At 32.4% G+C, this 21,002-nt stretch overlaps 1 protein-coding gene across 8 annotated transcripts in view; it reads left to right on the top strand.

The window, feature by feature from the left end:
• The window catches only part of Lrrk (Leucine-rich repeat kinase), a 297,360-nt gene that overhangs the window by 273,644 nt on the left and 2,714 nt on the right, over positions 1-21,002 (top strand). For 4 of the 8 annotated variants that reach the window (XM_076517601.1, XM_076517603.1, XM_076517600.1 and 1 more), the window contains 7 exons: positions 6,029-6,151; positions 6,644-6,842; positions 9,112-9,218; positions 14,212-14,306; positions 15,012-15,308; positions 15,540-15,709; positions 16,285-16,404. In XM_076517601.1, the coding sequence (XP_076373716.1) occupies positions 6,029-6,151; positions 6,644-6,842; positions 9,112-9,218; positions 14,212-14,306; positions 15,012-15,308; positions 15,540-15,709; positions 16,285-16,404 (1,111 nt within the window). The other 4 variants (XR_013032330.1, XM_076517604.1, XR_013032331.1 and 1 more) reach the window with 4 other exon arrangements.

The following is a 21,002-nucleotide window of genomic DNA, read 5'->3' as shown; positions in this document are numbered from 1 at the left end:
TTCTTAATTATATAAAATTGTGATGTAGTTCATAAAAGAAAAATAAACAAAATGTTTCAACTTTTATTACTATACATCTCCAAGGAATCTCATATGTAATGCACTTATTGATTTTTTTCAGAGCGTTTTCCAACTGAGGAAAAAGTTAGGACACCCCCACATTTACTCCCACTTAAAATGGCTCAACTCCCACCCAAGTATATCACACCAGGTGCACATGATTAGAAGATTGTTACTCAGCATTTTGAATGAGGCTTGCTCTATTTAAACCTAAGACATTTAGTTTGGTGTGCTCCTGGCTGTTGAAGTAAGAGTGAGCACCATGATGAGAGCAAAAGAGCTGTCTGAGGCCTTCAGGAAGAAATTTGTAGCAGCTTAAGAGTCTGGTAAAGGATTTATAAAGATCCCAAAATATTTTGAAATCAGCCATTCCACTGTCCGGAAAATAGTCAACAAGTGGAGGGCTTTCAAAACAACTGCCAACATGCCCAGGTCTGGCTGTCCCAGCAAGTTCACTCCAAGAGTAAACTGCAAGATGCTAAAAGAGGTCTCCAAACACCCTAACATGTCATTACGGGACCTACAGCAAGCTCTGGCTACTGTTGATGTGAAAGTGCATGCCTCTACAATCAGAAAGAGACTGCACAAGTTTAACTTGCATGGGAAGTGTGGGAGGAGGAGACCTTTGCTCTCTAAGAGAAACATCAAGGCCAGACTGAAGTTTGCAAGAGATAATGTAGACAAAGACCAGGACTTCTGGAATAATGTTCTTTGGGCAGATTAATCCAAAATTGAATTATTTGGACACTAGAACAGAGGACACATTTGGTGTAAAGCAAATACAGCATTCCAGGAAAAGAACCTGATACCAACTGTGAAGCATGGAGGTGGCAGTGTCATGGTTTGGGGCTGCTTTGCTGCAGCAGGACCTGGACAGCTCACAATCATAGAATCCACTATGAATTCTACTGTTTATCAGAGGTAGCTTAAGGATCATGTGAGACTATCTGTACAAAAAGTAAAGCTGAAGCGGAACTGGACCCTGCAACATGACAGTGACCCAAAACATACCAGTAAATCTACCAAGGAGTGGCTGAAAACTAATAAATGGAGAGTCTTGGAATGACCGAGTCAAAGCTCAGATCTTAGTCTTTTTTGAGATGCTGTGGGGTGATTTGAAATAGGCTGTACATGCAAGAAACCCCTCAAACATCTCACAGCTGAAAGAATTCTGCATTGAGGAGTGGGGCAAACTTTCTTCAGACCGATGTCAGAGACTGGTAGATGGCTACAAGAGGTGTCTCACTGCAGTTATTTCAGCCAAAGGGGGTAACACTAGCTATTAGGGGTAGGGTGTTCTAACTTTTTCCTCGGTTAGAATATGCATTTTTGTAGAATTACGTTTACAGAAGAGCTTAAAGTCTTTTCTTCAGTTTTAATTATTTAGTTATATTCCTATAATCTCTCAGTATTGTTGAAAATGATATTAAATATCTATATATCCAAAAATGTTACAAATATACACAGGCTTTTGTAGGGTGTCCTAACTTTTTCACGTGATTGTAAATACAGTGAAGAGTGTCAAAATGCAGAATATGTAAATTCCTGATGAACATATATTCCAACCAATATTCTAATATAATGGGAAGCATTTTAAGTACACTTTCTAAATCAGTCTCTAACAACAAAATTTTGGAAGTTTTACATCATAAAAATGGTATAGATACTAAATAAAGTTATATTAATATTTTAAAGTCAAAACTAGATGTTATTTAGTAAGTTATTACTAAGTTTCATGCACTTTAATTGTATAAGGATTTCCATTGTGAAAATGAAAAAAAGATTGAGATATCAGTGATACCTCTTCATTTCAGAAAGGGTTAGGCAGACTTTGATGATTTAGTTATACAGCTTCCTTCTCTTTTTATTTTCATCTCAGGTTAGCTGAATCCAAGTAATCCTCTCTGGAACATTGAAATGTTGATGAGGGTAAATCTTTGGAGAACTGAGCAAGCTGAACTATATATTTGAAGTTCTGTAGCTTGTCTCTTATTACCATCACAAACAAAAGTGTGTTTTGCATTTTAGGATATGAATGCATTTTAAGATAGACGTTTTAATCCCTCTATTCAATTAGAGTAACTCAAGAATTGGTGATGGGTAGACCGGTCAACGAATGTCAGAACGGCACTCGAATATTCGTGGGCGAAAATTCGTGAATATCCGAATATTCGTGCATATACTTGTTAGATCGTTTTAGAATTATTAATTAATAATTAACTTACCTTAAATTGCAATATTTATGCCAGTAAAGAGTAGAAATAACTTGTTTTTCATCATTTACTGAAGTTTACATTCTTTTCTTGAACTTCCTGTCACAGTGCACCATGGGTAATGTATTACTGTAAACCATATTGTTGCTGCTCTGTTCAATGTGAGCCCTCTGTACAAAAGCTGACTTCTGGCACCTGTGACCTGTTTTTTCTTATTTTGATGCTGTAAAATTGTTGTCCATTATTATTTTATTTATGTAATTATATTACTATACTGTGTTGAATAAAATACTTGTCAAAATAATTATTGTTGTTTGTTTTCTTTTATTCTACACACTGGGGAAACAACATTATTAATAAACATGAACTTTATTAATGAACATAAAAAACATCAGAAAACAATTAACACTAAACAAGTTAAAATAGACATAAAATACTGAGTTTATGCTGCAGCCACATAGACCTGTTCCACATCCTGGTCAATTATTAATGCTCTGTCCATTGTTACTTGGAAAATATTAAAAGTTAAACACTAACACTAAAAACATTTGTAAAAAAACCTCATAAAACAACTTTCACTGAAAATACTGAGTGTATGCACATTCCTGTTCATGGTGTTTCCTCCTTTACATTTGAGGATGGAAGCCCAGGAAGTTGGGGATAAACTGGATTAGAGACCTGTGAGCTAGTACTGGCAGCACTCGAAGGGGTACAGGTAACTGTAACTGCAGGGAGAGCATCAGATGCAGGGAGAAAATCAGAAGGGACTGTCATGTTGGCTTTGACTGCTGACTTCAAGTTCTTGTTCAGGAACACCAATTGATCCACATGTTCAGGGTTAAGGGAAGCCCTTAGCTTGCTGACGGTCAAACCTGCTGTGCTGAATGTACGTTCGCTTGGTACTGATGTACCAGGTATAGACAGGTATTTCCTAGCAACTGAAGCAATTGATGGAAACCTTGACCTGTACACAGACCACCACTGAAGAGGGTTTGGTGGCCGTAGAGGCTCTCTGACAAAATCAGCCAACTCTTCCTCAACTGAAGAAACATCACTGCCTTCTGTCAAGTCTACTGTATCACCCATTACATAACTCAAAACTTTTGACATAATGGGTTTTTGTACAGGTGGTTCTGTTACCTCATCTGCCTCAGGTTCCTTCTTGACTTCTGCAGTGTTGCTTGATCTCCTGATTTCTTCTGCTATGTTGGCATGAAGTTCCTTTCTCTGACTTTCGGTCAAAAATTTTAGACTTTTATATCTAGGATCAAGTGCTGAAGCTTTCAGCAGGGAACTATTCAGACCTTCATTAATGATTCCTCCATCTTCTGACAAGAATTTAAATCTTTTCACCAATCCCATACTGATTGTTTTTTTCAACTGCTTAGCTAGTGCTTTGTCTTCCTCTGTGGTCTTAAGGTCCTCCATCATATCTGTCAGCAGAGGGTAAATTGAGGACCCTGTGGGAAGATCTTCCTTCCCAAGAATTTCAATGGCTTCTGCAAAAGGATGAAGTATTGGGATTATTGTATGCATCGTGTCCCAAAAGACATCATCAATGTCAAATCTTTCTCCACTTTTTACTATGGTAGCGTCTACCAACACTGCATATATGGGCACTCTGAGCTCTACCAGTCGCTGCACCATCTCCAGCAGAGTTCCATCTTGTAGGGCAATCCTGTATAAGGTTCTTTGCAATGATGGGACCCTTCTTTACTTGTTCCTTCTGGGCTTCAGTAGCCATCTGAACTTGCTTTTGTTTTAGGGCACTTGTGGCCAGAACAGAATGGTTGAAGAATGTAACCAACCTTCTCCCTGCCCCAAGGGCTTTTGCAATGGGTGCAAGCTTAAGCCCATCTTGCAGAGCTAACTGAAGGCTGTGGGCAAAACAGCCAGAGTGAGAAATGCCTAACTTTTCTGCTGCCACAAGCATATTTGCAGCATTATCAGTAGTTAAGTGGACAATATTGTTGGTGTTTAGAAATTCAGAACACAGATTGTGAATTTCAGAAGCAATATTTTGACCTGTGTGTCTATCAGAAAAGAGTCTGGTGCCCAGAACATTTGAGTGCATTTTCCATTGCAAGTCAATGTGTTGTTCTGTGATAGTAATGTAACCTTGCATTGCATTACTAGTCCACAAATCAGTGGTCAGTGAAACATGCTGGTCTCTCAGTTCTCCAATCATCTCTGTCTTGGCATCATTGTACAGTTTTGTAAGGTAGTTACCAACAGTATTTCTACAAGGAACTTTGTATGATGGGTTTAACTGGTTTGCAAAATATCTAAATCCTACACCCTCAACAAAACTGAGTGGTCTAAGATCTACAGCACACATAAGAGCCAGGCTCCTGTTTATTCTCTCAGTGCTGTGTACATTCATTTTGGTAGCACAGGGATTCAGCTGCAGGAGTGTTGTTTGTCTCAGTGTAGGTGCAGCAGTAACATTTTAGAGTCCTGCAAATGCAGGTGAATAATTAATTATATATTTGCTAGCTATACATAAAATAAATATAAAACATATATTTAAAAAAAATGGGATAATATAATTTTAAACACAGAATATTCCTGCAGGTTCAGAAATGTCAAACAGCCATGTGCTCACTGCTCACCTGTTTGTTGGAAGTTAGGAAATTCCACTATGCCTGTTACTCATATGATTTCTTAGGTTTGTTGTACCTCCACAAAATGACAGGTTTGCTTTGCAGAGCTGACACTCTGCCTTCTTTCCATCTAGTTTAAAATACTTCCAAACAGCAGACTTTCTGCCTTGATCCTCCATATTTAAAGTCTTTTGGCGCGCCAAAGTAGCAACTTTAAGAAGGTTTACTGTAATCTTGTACCCACAATGCAATGTTCACAAAAGTTGGATTTCCTTTTCCTCTTTAGCAGACAACTACCAAAAAAAGTTAAATAAAGTGTTATTTATTCAGATTTGACTTCATTTTTCTACAATGGTAAGTTAATATTTATTAATATTAATTAGGCGAATTTCCGAATATTATTGCATTCGAATATTCGCGGAAAAAGATCCATATACGAAGCTTCGATTACTCTTGCCGGCTGTAGTGATGGGTGGTGGTGTGTGTGTGTGTTCCTTCTGATCTAGCTATTCAGAATTGGAGACAGATAGCTTTGTGTGATATTAAAAAACAAACAAGTTTATGGAGTATCTTCTATCTGAACATTATCTCTTAGAATTTGAGAAAAACTTATTTCTGTGCCAAAGTTAGAAGTTTACTGCTGTAGATTATTCCATCTGTTTGCCTTCTCTCTTCCCTTTTTTGTTCTTAAATGGTTGACAGTGATCATTTTCCAGTCATTTTGAGAGTTTGACTGTGCAAATGCCATCTTACTTGTGCCATAGTGGAAAATCAGCATATATTTAGTTCTCGAGAAAGGCAAGAGTTGAAATGTTGTGTATAATTTTATTTTCTTCTGATGTTTTGTGTGTAAGTTTTGCAATGTATCCTAAGCTCTAGTCTGCACTCAGCTGTTTTAATTCAGTAAATTTGGAAGATAAAAAAATATCTAAACACTGTATAGTCAAAAAAATAACTTTTAAATATGCAAACATGCCATAAGTTTTGTTGTCTAAAGGAGGAGATTTTAATAGTTCAAGGAAATACTTCTCAAAAAATAGTTTTTTATAATTGTAATTCAAAATGTATTATAAGTGATATTATATTCCAACTCTTCAGATTTTGGAAGGGACAAGATATGTCATATTGAATGAATCTTTTCTTTTTCTCCAGGTGGACTGTTTTTCTTTTGGAATGTTCATGTATGAGCTGATTACATTACATTTACCTTTTGAAGGTCACGAATGTGTTAAAGATCACATCTTGGAAGGTGGAAGACCATCATTAAGTCAGCGGGTGAGTTGGTAAATTTGGACTTATATTTCTTGTCAAAATTTCATTTCTGCTATTTTAATAACAACTATAACATCAGTATTACATATTATCACCATTTGTGAAGGATTTAGATGGTCATAAATATGGTCATCAAACACCTTTCAAGATCTTCAAAATATCCTTTCTGGTTTTAAGCCAGAGATTATTCAACTGATTAAAAAATTAGCTATATATATATGAAAAAAATAAAAAGTATGTGATGATTACTTCGTTACTGCTTTGTAATTTCTCTGTAAAGTATTTAGCAGACCTGTTGTGGACCTTATGATGTGGTCACTATATTTCTTTCTTACATTTAGCTTCTATATAACATTGTACACTGTAATTTCTGTTAAGCATTGAAGTACTATATTATAGTGGTATGAAATACTATAATTTAGTGCAATATAAATCTCTGTTTTCACCATATATATATATATATATATATATTTCTACTTCATTCTTGTTCTTTAGGAAACTGTATATCCTAGTTATATGTTGGATCTTATGACACTTTGCTGGTCACAACAACCCAAGGATCGACCATCTACTAGTCACATTGTTTCTATTGCCACAGCACCAGAATTTCTTCACTTAATGGATGTTATCTCACTTCATGATAATTTGGCAGTGTTAGGAGCAGGAGCTTTGCCATTATATAGCTGTGGAGAAGGTGAGTTATAATTAATGTTTCTAGAAAGAAATTTCTTCTGATTGCTGTTAATATATTGGAAAATTAAAGTGTTTCGAATATCATTAACTGTACTTCTTGTAATACAATTGATTCTCATACCTAGTTAATGCAAAGAAAGGTGTAAATTTTGGAATAACATATTGAATATTTAGCTGATTTAAAGTCATATCTTAGAAGATGGAAGGTTTTAAGTGTGAAAAGTGAAATGGGCTCAATTTTACATTAACTTTGAATATGTTGAGTGTAGTGACACAACATGTCACATTTACTCTAGTGTAATTTTTGTAGTCATTTCATTGGTTAATAGAATTTTTTTGTTACAGAACTTTTCAAAACTTTGAGTGTTACTAGTTTTTGAAATACCTTGAATATTCACATAATTTAAAATTTGATTCCATAAATATTTTCACATGTAAAAATAAATTCTTACTCACATTTTTATCAAAGTTCATGCTTTATGTGCTTAAGGCTATTTTTCTTTACTGCCTCCTATTCCCCCATTAACCCTCTCTGCATGGGCACCCTTTACAGTACGTCAGAAGGTTTTATTGTGACTTATATTCAAAATTTAATTAAGCTACTCTTTGAAACGTCGTCCTCTACACTCGTGTCTCCACAACAGGCAGTTGCTGTCCATTCTACAAAGTTTCATCATAAACTACTCTGATTATGTCATACCAATTAGTATATCACAAAATCATGTCTAATAACATATATTTAATAGAATGTAAGATTTAAGTTTTTAATTTTATAATGCACTGCTATCATTAGTATAAAACGTAGCTTTGTTCTTTGTTTTACATGTGTATTCTTTACTTATTATTATAAATTAACTAAAATGCAAAAATAGGAATCTCTTTTAGGTTAGTTAAGGCTATATCAGGTAAAATGAATAATAATATAATAAAAAATTTTCACAAGGCATATACACAAGAAATTCTGAATAGCATGGGTATGTCACTCGAAACCATAACATGAGCCCTACATTCCACAAGTGATTAACATCATATAATAGTACAAACAATAGGTAAACACAATTCAAATGGCAATAAAACAATAAAATTTAAGTATAAATAGTTGTATACTGTTATTAATGTAAAGCTACTTAGAATGAACAATTGTTACTTTCATGTTAAAACTTGAAATAATTCTAGAGAGAAAACAGGGCAGTGTAGTTTATTTAAGATTGATGATAAAGAAAATAACAAATAAATTGTAAATTTTTACTGAAAACAAATACTGGAAATGTATTTAGGAGGTTTTATTGGTTAAGAAATTGAAATTTGAGATTTGGGGCAAAAAAGAATATTTTTAATTATAACACAAAAATAACCTTGCACTTGGACTAGTAACAAAACAGCCTTGATACATTCATAAACAAATTTAAAGTAAATATGCTTCATTAAAAAATCTTATTTCTTCTAACACTTCCCCAAAGTCTACTAAAGTTTTATAAAGATACACATACAGTATTAAAAGTTTTTGTATGAATACTTAATGAGTACAAATATGTATAGAGTCTTGGTATCATATATTAAGCCCATTCTTATATGGTTAATAAATAACAACAACAAAAAAGATCTATGTTTACCTCCAGACCAAAATCAAAGGAAAAGCTTTTCTTTTTTTTAAATAAATGAATAATGTGTTTGAAATGTGTAAAGTATAAATATCTTATCTACTATATTTGTTAACAGGGAAATCTGTACAGTCAATTTATGTGAGTGCAATATTTTTCAGTTGTAATTAAAATGTAAATATGTAGTTGATTTCATTTGAGAACACTTGAAGCTTTGTACACAGGTATTGGAGATGTGGTTGTGTTTGTAAACATTATTAGTAATGAATGGTGTTGATTTGTTTCAAGAATATAAGAACATTAACATGGGAACTGAATTGGATAAATATCTTAACAGCATAGACATGCTTTTTGCAGTTTAATGTAAAATGGGTAAAGGAGGATAAGGATATTCTCAACAGTCTGAATGCTTTCATTTTAAGAATTTGTTAACTTTTTCAAAAATAAAATATTTACATTTACTTAAACACAGTCTATGCTGAGTGTCTAAATTGTTTTTAAATGTAAGTGTAAGATTGGGTTTTTGAAGAAAAAGTTACAGAATAAATATATTGTATTTTAAACCTTCAGAAATAGCAAGGGGATATTTAACAATGAATTGATTTTTATTGACCTCATAACACTATTTTACTCATTTTTATGTTTTAAATGAGATGTCTATCTGACCAGGTGGAGAAAAATCCCTGGATGTGGAAAGTTGGGAAGTGTGGCTAAGTAGACAGGGAAAACAGTTAGATTTATTGAAATGTAACTACCATGGGTGGCAAAACCATAAGGTATATTTTACTTGATGTTAGATTTATGGAATGTTATAGAGTAGATAACATAGCTACAAGTAATATTGTATATTTAGTATTTGTGGGTATTCTTTTACCATTACCAACAGTGTGAATTTTATATTAAACTAAATTTTATTAATTGAAGGCATTAAGTTTTTATCAAGTCATCATACTTGGCAAAGTAATCATACATACATATTTACCTGTTTCTTTAATCTGAATAATAATTATTATGAAATAATTTGGCCTTAGGTCTGTGTCAGGTAATGACAAAGATTGCATTGACTTTTAATGGAATGTCAGTTTGAATGTATATGCATTATTACAAACAGGAATTCAACTTGTTTTCTGATTAAGTAAATTAATATTAATAATTAATTAAATATTTTGTTTAAGCTGACATTGCACCATTGAGGTTGTTGAATAGTAGTATTTGTGAATCAATTAATTAGTTACTTTTGATTTAAGTGTTTAGTACAATATTAATCAAACCATGATATATATTCCCCTACACAAAGCAAAAAAATAAAGAATCCCAGGAATTGAAATACTTAGATTACTTGGATGGTTGATCTAATCAAAATATTAACAATCAGGAACCACAATTTTGATTAGTTGATTATTTTTGTGACAATCACAATTTTCATCACTTCATTACTTTCATAAGCATTTCTCATCATAATTTTGATCAATCATGATTAAATTGCCCATTATTGTTTTACTAACATTTATATGAATTTTGGCTCTTGCCTCTTTATATGGGTTTAAAGCCAAAACATTGCATAATAGTATGAATGGAGAAAGCAATAACAAGTGCATGTTAGGAACAATTTCATAGTAGCTAATATTTTAATGCTGTGGTATCTGGATAGGTGCAATCTTCCCTAAAGTAAAAAAACAGCATTGAATTAAATAAAAATTGTAGAAAATAAATGTTTTACAATGGTTTCACTCTCTTAATACAAAGTATCTTTTTTATCGTAAGATCATTTTCATTGTCAGCACCACACAATACACTGAAAGTTTTAGCCATTGCTCTTCCTTGACAATCACCATCTAGATATCTGCAGCAACTTGAATTTTTGTTTGCAGAAGTTGATTGTAGATGTTCTTTAATACATTACAAATAGAAAGTTATGGAACCAATGCATTCTTGACCATAGCAAAAAGAAAGCGATAAATAATATAAGAGTATTGACATTTCCCAGTCATTTTTTTGAATTTGGAAAAAATTCTATTCATAGGGTATATTCAAGGATTAGTTGCAAAATTATCCATGAATAATTTTTACTTATAATGTTTGTGATCTTATTTCACAACTTATAACTGTGCTTACTCGTTTGGTGGACCAATGTACGACAGACATTTGAGTACTTCATAACATACTTTAGAGGAAGTGTAAGTTCCATCAGAAACTTTTAATCATGTGATATAATATCAAGGACTTTTTTGAGTAAGCCATTTTTAATCCTTTCCAGTTAATTTTAAAAATAATGGTGTTAAGACATTAACTAAGTTAATTTTATAACTGGTAGGTGTAAAACTATTTATGTAACTATAAAATCTTATGTATATAGGTTTATGATAAATATCTGCTCCATATTTCTGCTAAAGTTACTAAATCCATCCATGATCATAAAATGATAATTTCAAATTACTTTCTTTTTCAACAGTAAATTTTATACTGGAATCTTGTTTATTCAGCTATTCTGTCAAGTTTTATAAGGCCAGATTATTTACAGTAAGAGTCTATAACTTGTTGATGATAAATTTTAACAATAAAAGGATAGCACACTATTCACTTGTTTGAAAATAATGTATTCAAAACAAATCAAAAGTGTGTACAAAAATTTGTTACTGTTAATTGTTGCAGTTGTATCCAGAGCTTTAAATAATTTTTTTTTGTCCAAGCCTTCACAGAGGGGTTTGATTACTTTAGAACACCCATTAACAAGACAAATTATTCTCCTTTATATCTGTTATTAAAGTATAAACTGTGATACACTAACTTTAGAAATAGCTACTATGTGCTTTTTATGGCTAAACTGACAATCATATAGTCTAACTTCACTTTTTTAAGTATCATTAACCTACTTAAGTTACTTGTATTAACATAGTTGTGTTGTTGACATATTTTGTCCTACTGAGGCCTAGAAATTTTCTGCAAATTATAAGAAATAAAGATGCAATAATACCCATCTAAAGCATCAAGAAAAATTCAGAAGGATTGAGTATTGTGTCATCAATTCACAACAACGGAACTACAAAACATATGATTTGTAAACAGTTGCTTAAGAAAACTTGCCATAACTATTCCTTCAGTTATAACTTATTTTAATACTTGCACTATATTAACATTCTAAGTCTTAACACATATTAAATTCATATGGAACAGTCATGTATATCTATCATTAAACCCCTCTTCAAGAAAAAGATTTATATTTTTTTTACACTATATACAAAACTATTTTCAGTTCATAAACAGTTTCTCATATAATCTGTACCAATATTTGCAGTTCCCTTGCTGGTCTCTCATCGTATAGGGCTTCTGGTAAGATTTCACCTTGACTGGATCTATGGTCATGGTCTCAATCTTGTGTTGCACAATTTCCATCTTGCCTGGTCTTTCTTTGAAGACACCTACATACTTGAATGGTAAATCTTATAGCTCTTTCTTTTGCTTGCCAGTAAATTGTTCATTAGGTTGACATTTTTATACATCTCATCTTCACCCAGTAGTTTAAGGTTTAGCAGGTCTGGTCACTGTCTTTGGTTCTGCATCTGTACAGCTACACCTATTGTTAGGTCTTCTTCCCTCTCAAAGTGCATCTGCAATAAATTTGCTTGGTAGATCTTGGTCTTCCTATCCATCTTCACTTTATAATCCATTCTGTTGACCACTTCCTGCACTTCAAAAGGTCTTTTCCACTGCAGAGTGAGTTTGTTGTTATTCATACGTAACAGGAACAAAGCATTCATTTGACCTTGAAGCATCAATTCTTAGTCTTCTTGTCATAGAAATTTTTCTGACTGCTTTTAATATGTTTAGCTTCTCCAGTAGAAGTGCTTTAGTAGATCCAGTATAATATTCCTTTCCAGCCCTCTGTTCTGTAAATCCCCTTCCCAATGATCTTGTGCTTGACTTTCTCTTAGGCACTCTCCCAAAGTTTATGAAGGGGTTTAATGTCTTGCTTGCTCTTGTCCTCTTATGATGACTGCTAATACTTCATCAGTCTCCTTTCTGTCTGGTTTCTCCAAATTTCTACTGCTTGATATATTTCCAGTCACCAACTCATAGATGAATGCCTTTGTACACATGACCTCAAGGCCACCCATTCTTGCTGTGAGAAATGTTTTCACTGTCCCATCAATCACCACGCACACAGATGTACCTTGACCATAATCTGGTCATGAGATACAAGAATGGTTCTCACTGCATCCAGTGTCTCATAACACCTTCACTTTCTGGTATACTGAGATTTGTTTATCACATGCTCCAACCATCACAAGTACAATTGACCCATTCACTAACTTTAGCTCACCATCAGTGATGCACTGTTTAATCATGGAGATAACACTTCCTTCTTGTGGTGAATCTGATGTGTTGTTTGTATTCTGTTTCTTCAGGGAGAAGTATCCAATATGATTGTCACTCTTTTCTTGTTTCTTGTCAGCACCATCTTTGTAGTTCCGACTACTTTATGTTGAGATTTCATGCAGTCTAATTTTGCTTTGTTTTTTCACTTTCATTCTGACTTAATTTTGTGTATTAATTTTATCACCTGTATACACACAAACGCATACTCACTTAAAGCAATAGGAACATTTCAGAAGGTAGAGTACCATGGCATCAGTTCACAACAGTTGAACTATGCAACAAATGATTCATAAACAGTTACAAAAGCAAACTTGTCATAATTATAACTTCTAAAAAAACAATTTAATTTTACACTTGCACTATCTAAACAATCTAAATTATAACTTATGTATTAAATTTAAATGAAACAGGCATGTATAGCTAACTTGGTCTATAAACTGTTTAGCATGTTTGTTTCTCCTAACTGTGACAAAATTATCTTCAACTTATTTGCAATATTTAATAGGTTGAAAAATGTCAGGACAATCTTTCAGCCATTGTTTCTCGATAAGATGAGAAAATAGCAAGGTTAGGAACTAATTTGGAATCCATAGCAACACCATCTATTTTATTAAAAATGAAATTCATTTCTTTTGGTAGCAACTTCTAACAATTCCTTAAACTCCAATTTTAACCCTTAGATTATATCTTCATGTCAAATACGATGTCTTAAATTAAATGAATAGCCTTGTACAGAGGAATATTAGTGCATACAGATACAATGTCAAAAGTTGCAAAAAACTTCATTGAATTCTGGCTTTCTCAGATACTTCAATTATTTTTTACTGTATACTCATCTTTTTTGTATTTCTTGAGAAAAGTATTCAGAAATCTAGCTATTTTATAGTCATAAGTATCAGTTTTAGATCTGTTTTTATAAAACTTAAGTACACCATACTAAATACCACAATGAGATCCAGCATCTGTACACAGTGTAACTGCTTGTGGAGAATTTGAAATTATAAGAGTTTCAAATTGAAAATTTTATATGATAAATACTTTGTGGGACAGTTTTATATAAGAATGTAGAAACAAATAAAAATCAGTTATTGAAATTTACAACAAAAGTAAGCATTTTGTTTCTTGCATAAAAAAAATTCCATAATGAAATCTTTTCAAAGCTGCAAATTCATGCAAATGTCACTTACAAAAATAAGATATTTTATGTCCAGAAGCTACATGAGCTATAAAAAGTTCATCTCAGGTTTCAAACTATTTCATGAAGTAGATTTTTTTTTTTTTTTAATTCAGTAAAACAAACCATATAACAGGTATGTCAAATCAACACACCCAGGCATTTTATTAAGATTATGTTGAAACTTTTAATTTTCTTTGTTTCTTTCTACTTTTCAGACAATAATGACTGAACAGGCTACAATTACCAGTATGTGTATAGTTGAAAACAGAGTTTGGTTGGGAGATTCTCGTGCTTGTATCCATGTGTACAGGTAATTTTGTGGGGAAGTTTCAAGTTAAAAATGGTGCACTGTATTATGTGTGTATTTTACTTTAGCATTACAAAATGCATGAAAAAGTCATAATTTACTACTAGGCCACAGTATTGTATTATATCTAATTAAATGTTATTTGTTTGAAATGGTGATGCTATAAGGTTGTGTATATCAAGTTTTGTTTGTACTAATGTATTAATCTGCACTTTGGTACATCCTACCTGGAATTTCCTTTGATGTAATAGTTCAGGATATAGTTTTGAGGATGGAATTACTTTATTGCACTTGTCCTAGGCCTAAGTCTTCAGTTAATGATAGCTTTCTAAACAAATCATTCTTCTTTCTTTTTTATTTATATATATATGTTCATTGTTATTATTGTGATGTTTGGTTCTCAGCCATACAATTTTCAGAATTTTGGAGGACCACAATAGTTATGGATTACACAATTACTTTCTAGTGTTCAGATTTGGAGCACTATTCTGATAGCATGATTCCAGCTATATCTACCCAGAGATCATCAGAGGAAAGTTTTATTTTAATTTTATCAAAAATTCAATGTCTTTAATACAGTACTTGAAGCTTAAGGTTGTAGGCTTTTTACATTTTAAAGACTACATGTATAATTATATGCAATAATAATTCTTTAATAATTGTCAGAATATTAGACTTTAAAGCATCATGCTGTTTCATCTTTTTCAGTGGATCACACCATTCAGAACTTTGTGCTTTCTCTCTGGATCCTGATAGTACTTCCCACTGTGCTGTTCGCAGCATGACTCATCTCCCTGAGTTGGGAGTAGTTGCTATAGCAACTAGCAGTGGTCACCTTTGGATGTGCAGCACAAAGGTTCAGAGTGTTGAAGGAGATGGTCATCATGAGGAAGAAAGTACACCTAGTGCTGAAGAGAACATGTCTGAAAGAAAAAAGATCTGGGAACTGGGAAGCAATGGGAATCCCATCTTTTGTGTTATTGGTTTGAAGCTGAAGGAATGTAGGTAAGTACATGTAAAGCAATTTGACATTATATAAAGCTTTAAAAATATGAAGAGTACTTTCAAATCACACAATAATTATAAAATTTTACTGTTAGAAATGAAGATTTCACTACTGATTAATTTACAGCAGTTAAAATGCTAGAAGGTCCTCTGTGGTTTATTTTGCAAGGAATAATTAATACAGTAACTCAAAAATAACTCTCTGTGACACATTGTAAACTTTATTTGCAGAAGTGAGTTATGGTGTGGCCAGACACAAGCTAGTGTCACAATTTTTACTCTTCATAATTCAATTGTCACATCCCAAGAAGTGTTAAACCACTTTGATCCTGTTCTTGATCCTCTGGACGTCACTCAGTTGGTGGCTAATTCCACATATGTTTGGTCATACATTTATCCTGGTAAGTTATTATACCTTCCATATTCACAATAAATGTGTTAATGGTAGTGTAATTTTAAAATTATCTGTGAAAGTTTTTTAACAGCAGTATAAAGCTATACAAATAACATCAAAGGCATTTTTCTCACGAAAATTATTGATAAATCTTTCTAATATTGAAAGATTTTATCTCAGTGTAATTCTGAATATAATTATTTTTGGCCTGCTTATGTCTCCATTTGCTTAGTTTTCCTAGACAAGATAGTACTCTAGATTTTAAATATTGTCTATTTTAAAAAGTATTAGTCCTTTTTTTGCTTACATATTATAAAGTTAAGTTGGTGGGTTGCTTTATCGAGTATAAAATTTCCCAAACATTTGAAACAAAATTGTTTGGATAATCACACCATAGCAATAAGAAGAATAGCCTTTTTTTGAAGAATGCTTAAAACTTGAATTTTCAGTGAGACAATTAACAGTTATTTTGTGAACAGTAGGACAAGTAATATATAGATAATAAGGATACAATCAAAAAGCAAATGTTAAAGTAAATTAAGATAGTGTGTATGATCTAAAGTAGTATTTACATTATTCCAGGGTGCGTAGTATACTTGTGGGAAATTGCAACCCGCACCATTCTTCACAAATTGGACTGTTCTAAGTTAGCACCATGTTCTGAATCTCTTATGTCTATTAGTATAGAAGAACATCTTAGTCGTGAGTATATTTATTGCATAACATATTATCCAGAAAACAAAATTAATAGATATTGTGGAATGCAGGTGGTGCTACATTCTGCCGGTAAAATAAGAATGTTTTAACATTTGTAAATTAAAATGAAATGATTTATCTTAGGCTTGGAGTTATAACAAAAGAGTTGTTAATTTATACATTATTAATTATAAAATACTTAACTTTTCTGTATGGATCAGTCAATGTAACCAACCTTGTAAACACAAAATAACCATCAGTTTCCATACTATTACTCTTAATGTGTTTTGTGTGCAAGCTTTCATTAAATATTACAAGTCTTGTACATAAAAAATCTAAATTTTCATTACCATATTGACTGTAGTTAAATCCCCATCTCTTACCTTGTGTGATAGGAAGAATAACCCAACATATAATCCACTTTCATTACCAAAATTTTTATTTAAAGAAAAAGAAGACAAACACACACATACATACTTATTAGCACTGAAAGCAACAAATCACGTGAACAATTAGTGCCCTCAGTAGTGTTAATTAGGAGCAAAACAGTGTTTTTGCTTTGGTTATCTACAATGCTGAGCAATTATTGAAGTGTTCCTCATTAGTAACTAGACTCTGTCAAAATGGTTATCATAAATACATGTAGACTGGATTTAAACATACTGTGCCTGGAAAATGAATTTTCACTGATAATTGGCTAACACATTAGAGAGATAAAATAGATACGAGAATGTGTTTTGTGTGGCACAAAACCAGATTTGCCGAACATGGGTGAAGGAGCATTACACAACAATACTGAGAGCATCAAATGCCAGACTAGGTTGGAAAAGCAAATAAAAGAAAGAACACATGTAAATTTAATCACATTCTTTGGTAACAGCATCAGTGACTCTAAAAAAAAAAAGTGATGGAGTTCAAAGTCTTCAGGATTGCACAGAAGACTTAAGAAGTAGTTTCTGTAGTTCTTGAAGCTTACCTAATAAAATTAGTCTTGCAGGACATCAGGATCTGTGGGTAAGATTACAATATTTGTATATTTAGAGGTTCTATAACTGAAACTTTTTAAATGAGGGTTTTGTTTGATATGTTGAAAGGGACTGATATAACACATTGCTTCAATTGTGATCACTTTTGTTTTTCTATGCACTTTTTAAGTATTCTACAGTGTTGGCTCACTAAAATGCCTACTCAGCAAAATTAATTAGTTTTGGTATATCTCAAGTTTCAAAATATGAATTGTATATTTTTCTGCATGTAAAGCCACTGTTCAGGATGTTTAGCTAAATTTTGTTATACACTGTGATGATAAGCAAGCATTAGAAATAACTGATAACATATTTTAGTTTTGGTAACTTCATGATGATAATGAGTAAAATTAGTATTAAACAACAGGAAAAGTCAGCTTGCAATACTTGTATTCTTTTAAACTCAGCATAGCTGCTACCATAAGTAAGAGTGGCAATTAACTCATTAAAGAAAAACTTTTTTTTTTTTTAATCTCTAGTTTGGGGTAGACAATATTTTTGACCGTTGTGAATTTTATAGAAGAATATAGCTTATGATATTATTAACTCATAATGCTGAAATCTGTAGACTATACATTTTGGAGTAGAAATAAAATTATTGAAAACTTGGAATGAAAAATTTTGTGTCTAATTTTGGCAAAAAATTAAACTGTTTTATTGTGATAGAGACTTTTTGTTATTTCTACTTTGTAGTATACATGACACATTACAGATTGATACTTCATATAATGCATATTAATCAGTAGCTAAAATGATCAAATCCTTTTAGGTTGCTATGTAGTTTGCTGAAATTAATTTTAACCTGAAACAAGACTGAGCAATGAAAACTGTAAAACATTTTACTGAACATCATAATGTGATATACTGGATGAACTAGAAATATATTCTTGTACTACAATTTAAAATGTGTCTATGGGTAGAAAACTTAACATCTGAAGACCTCGGAATTGTTTGGAATGCACGTGGGTCTTCATCTGAATGATGTGATTACAGTAAGAAAAAAATTATAGTTATTGCATCTAGCAAAATTTATTAAAGATGGCTTTTTTGTTCTGCTAGTTTGATCTAGAAGAGGTTTTGATATTTGACTATAATCACAAAATCTCTCAACTTTATGCAGTAAATAACAACTGTGCAATTTTCTTATTATACAAAAATCAAATGTATTTTGTTTACTTCAGGCAATCTCCTCAAAAAAATGTTTTCAAACAGTGAAATAGTTAGCAAATTCTGATGTGGAGAAGAGAGATCAGCAACACATTACAGGTTACTTTATTGAAGAGATAGGACTGGGGACATATTCTATTTTTAATAAATTCTTAAACATCAGAGCACAATCATTAGAATGTGGGATAATAATTCTGTAATTACACTACAGCCAAGTACATGGTAGGCAATTTCCACGAATCAACAGAAGGACTGAACTGGAAATCCTTACAACAATTTTCAACAGATGGGCTCAGTGTTAATTGGAAATTCCATATCTTGTTCCAAATGGAACGTAAACAAGATTTGAATTTAATACTCCTCAATTTAGAAAGTTGTATGGGGCATTCAAGGTACAAATTCTGTAGGTTGGAAGATTACGCAGTTTTCAAGTAGTGCTTCTTTATTGTTAAAGGACTCCCCTACTTATTATGAAGATTATGCTAAAACCAAAGTAATGAACAAGCCACATGTGCCACTATAGTCCTGCAAAGCAATAGGATTAAATAATGTGTCATTGGCAGAGAAGGTTATTAAAATGTCAGTCTTAAAGAACTCATAGAAGCAGTGAAGCCTAGGAATATCACAAATTTTGCTACAAAATCAATAGTACTGTCACAGAAGGGAGAAAAGATCCAGTAATGCCTGCCAAACTTGTATTTCACCTACCACTTGCATCAATGCTCGTCACTTTTGATATAAGTGATGGCTTCAGCAATTGTATTGGTCTTGATGAAACAGCCTGAAGCCATCACTTATATCCAAAGTGATGAGCATTGATACTACTGACAGAAAGTTACACTACCCTCCAGATAAAATACATGTCATATTTATAGCAGAAAATATGCTGAAGGAATTGATGGTAAATGAAAAAAACAGTGAAGAGAACTTTAATCTGGGATGGAGAGTAAAGAGTGATATTATTTGTGCTGGCATTGTAAGATACATCTCCCCAGCACAAGATTGCATACTTGAAATTGTGTGAAAAAAAACTCAAGAAGGGACTTCAGAAACGTGTTAATGAGAACAGTTCTGACATTCTCAGACATTACAAACTGTGCTTCAGTAAACCTGTAATAGAAAAGTGAAACTTGTAGGTTTTTGACTGTACTAAATGTAAAATGAATACCCTTTTTTATAAAACAATGGCAGACAGCAAAGTATTTGATAAGCTGTGAGCTTTTGCTGCTTTTGTCTCATGGGAATGCCTCAAAAGAAAAAACTTTTCAGCAAATCTCTACATTGAGGTTGAAAATCTTTAAGATAAAATGTAAATAGCCCTGCACCTTGTGTGTAACCATCCCCATTCATTTGCAGGAATGCAGAACTTCGTGATTTCAAATGCTATTTCAATGAGTGAAATCAAAACATTCAAGTGAAAGTTGCTTGTGAATGAAACTAATGAAAGACACACATACTCTTTAGAAACCAGCTCATGAAGACAGAAAGTACAGTAAAGTCAATCTTGATTGCAAAATCAAACAGCTTGCACCAGTTAACTTAGGGCACATTTGCAAGTCTGCAGCCTGCAAAGTAACTGAGCATAAAGATGAAAGAAATTAAACATATGGAAAATAAACAAACATATCCATTCAAATGTAATTTGAAACTACATCCTTACTTACTCAGTAGTGTACATATATAAAAGGAAAAAAAAAAAATTAATTTTTCTACATTTGGTCTTAAAGTAAAAATGAAGTGAAATAAGTGATACGTAATGTAAATGTACCTTGGTCCTTAATATGACAATATAGTTTTCTCATAGCTTTTGTCTATTTAGTTATTAATATTGTAGCCATTGTTGATGGTAAAAGAAAAAATACATCCCTTCTCTTTTGCTGTAGGCCTTGTAAAAAATGGAATTGAGATAAGTGACACACAGGAAGTTTGTAACTGAACAAAGTCGTGGACAAATTGTACACTTGTTTATCTTAAGTTGCTTTAAAGCTCAAAACAGTCAACATGTATTTTTGCATAATTTTGTTTTATTTCTCTGTAAACAAGATCCAACTAATAATCCTATCAGCAAACCTATAGCTCATGTTACTGTACTGAACAATGTAACACACAAGTTGGTTGTAAGCATACCTTGCAAATATTTTTTTCCCTTCATGAACTTATCTAATCTAACCTTGTAAGTTTTCTATGAAAAATAAGAAATACTGAATTTTTATCTCAGTTATATGATATTGAAATTTGATAAATGTTTTAATGTCAGTGTATTCATGTATGTTAGTAATAACGTAGTTTAACCTTTGAATGTGTTATTCTGTAAAAGTTGTGACATGTGCACTTTGACCCACTTGAAATACCTTATTTGATTATTTGGTTTGAATTGATGTTTCTTTGTTATTAAGTATAGAGTATATTGTT

Source organism: Tachypleus tridentatus, chromosome 8, assembly GCF_004210375.1.
Source record: "Tachypleus tridentatus isolate NWPU-2018 chromosome 8, ASM421037v1, whole genome shotgun sequence".
NCBI classification, from domain to species: domain Eukaryota; kingdom Metazoa; phylum Arthropoda; class Merostomata; order Xiphosura; family Limulidae; genus Tachypleus; species Tachypleus tridentatus.
The sequence above is the reverse complement of the archived record's forward strand: the minus strand, read 5'-3'. Positions and strand labels throughout refer to the sequence as shown.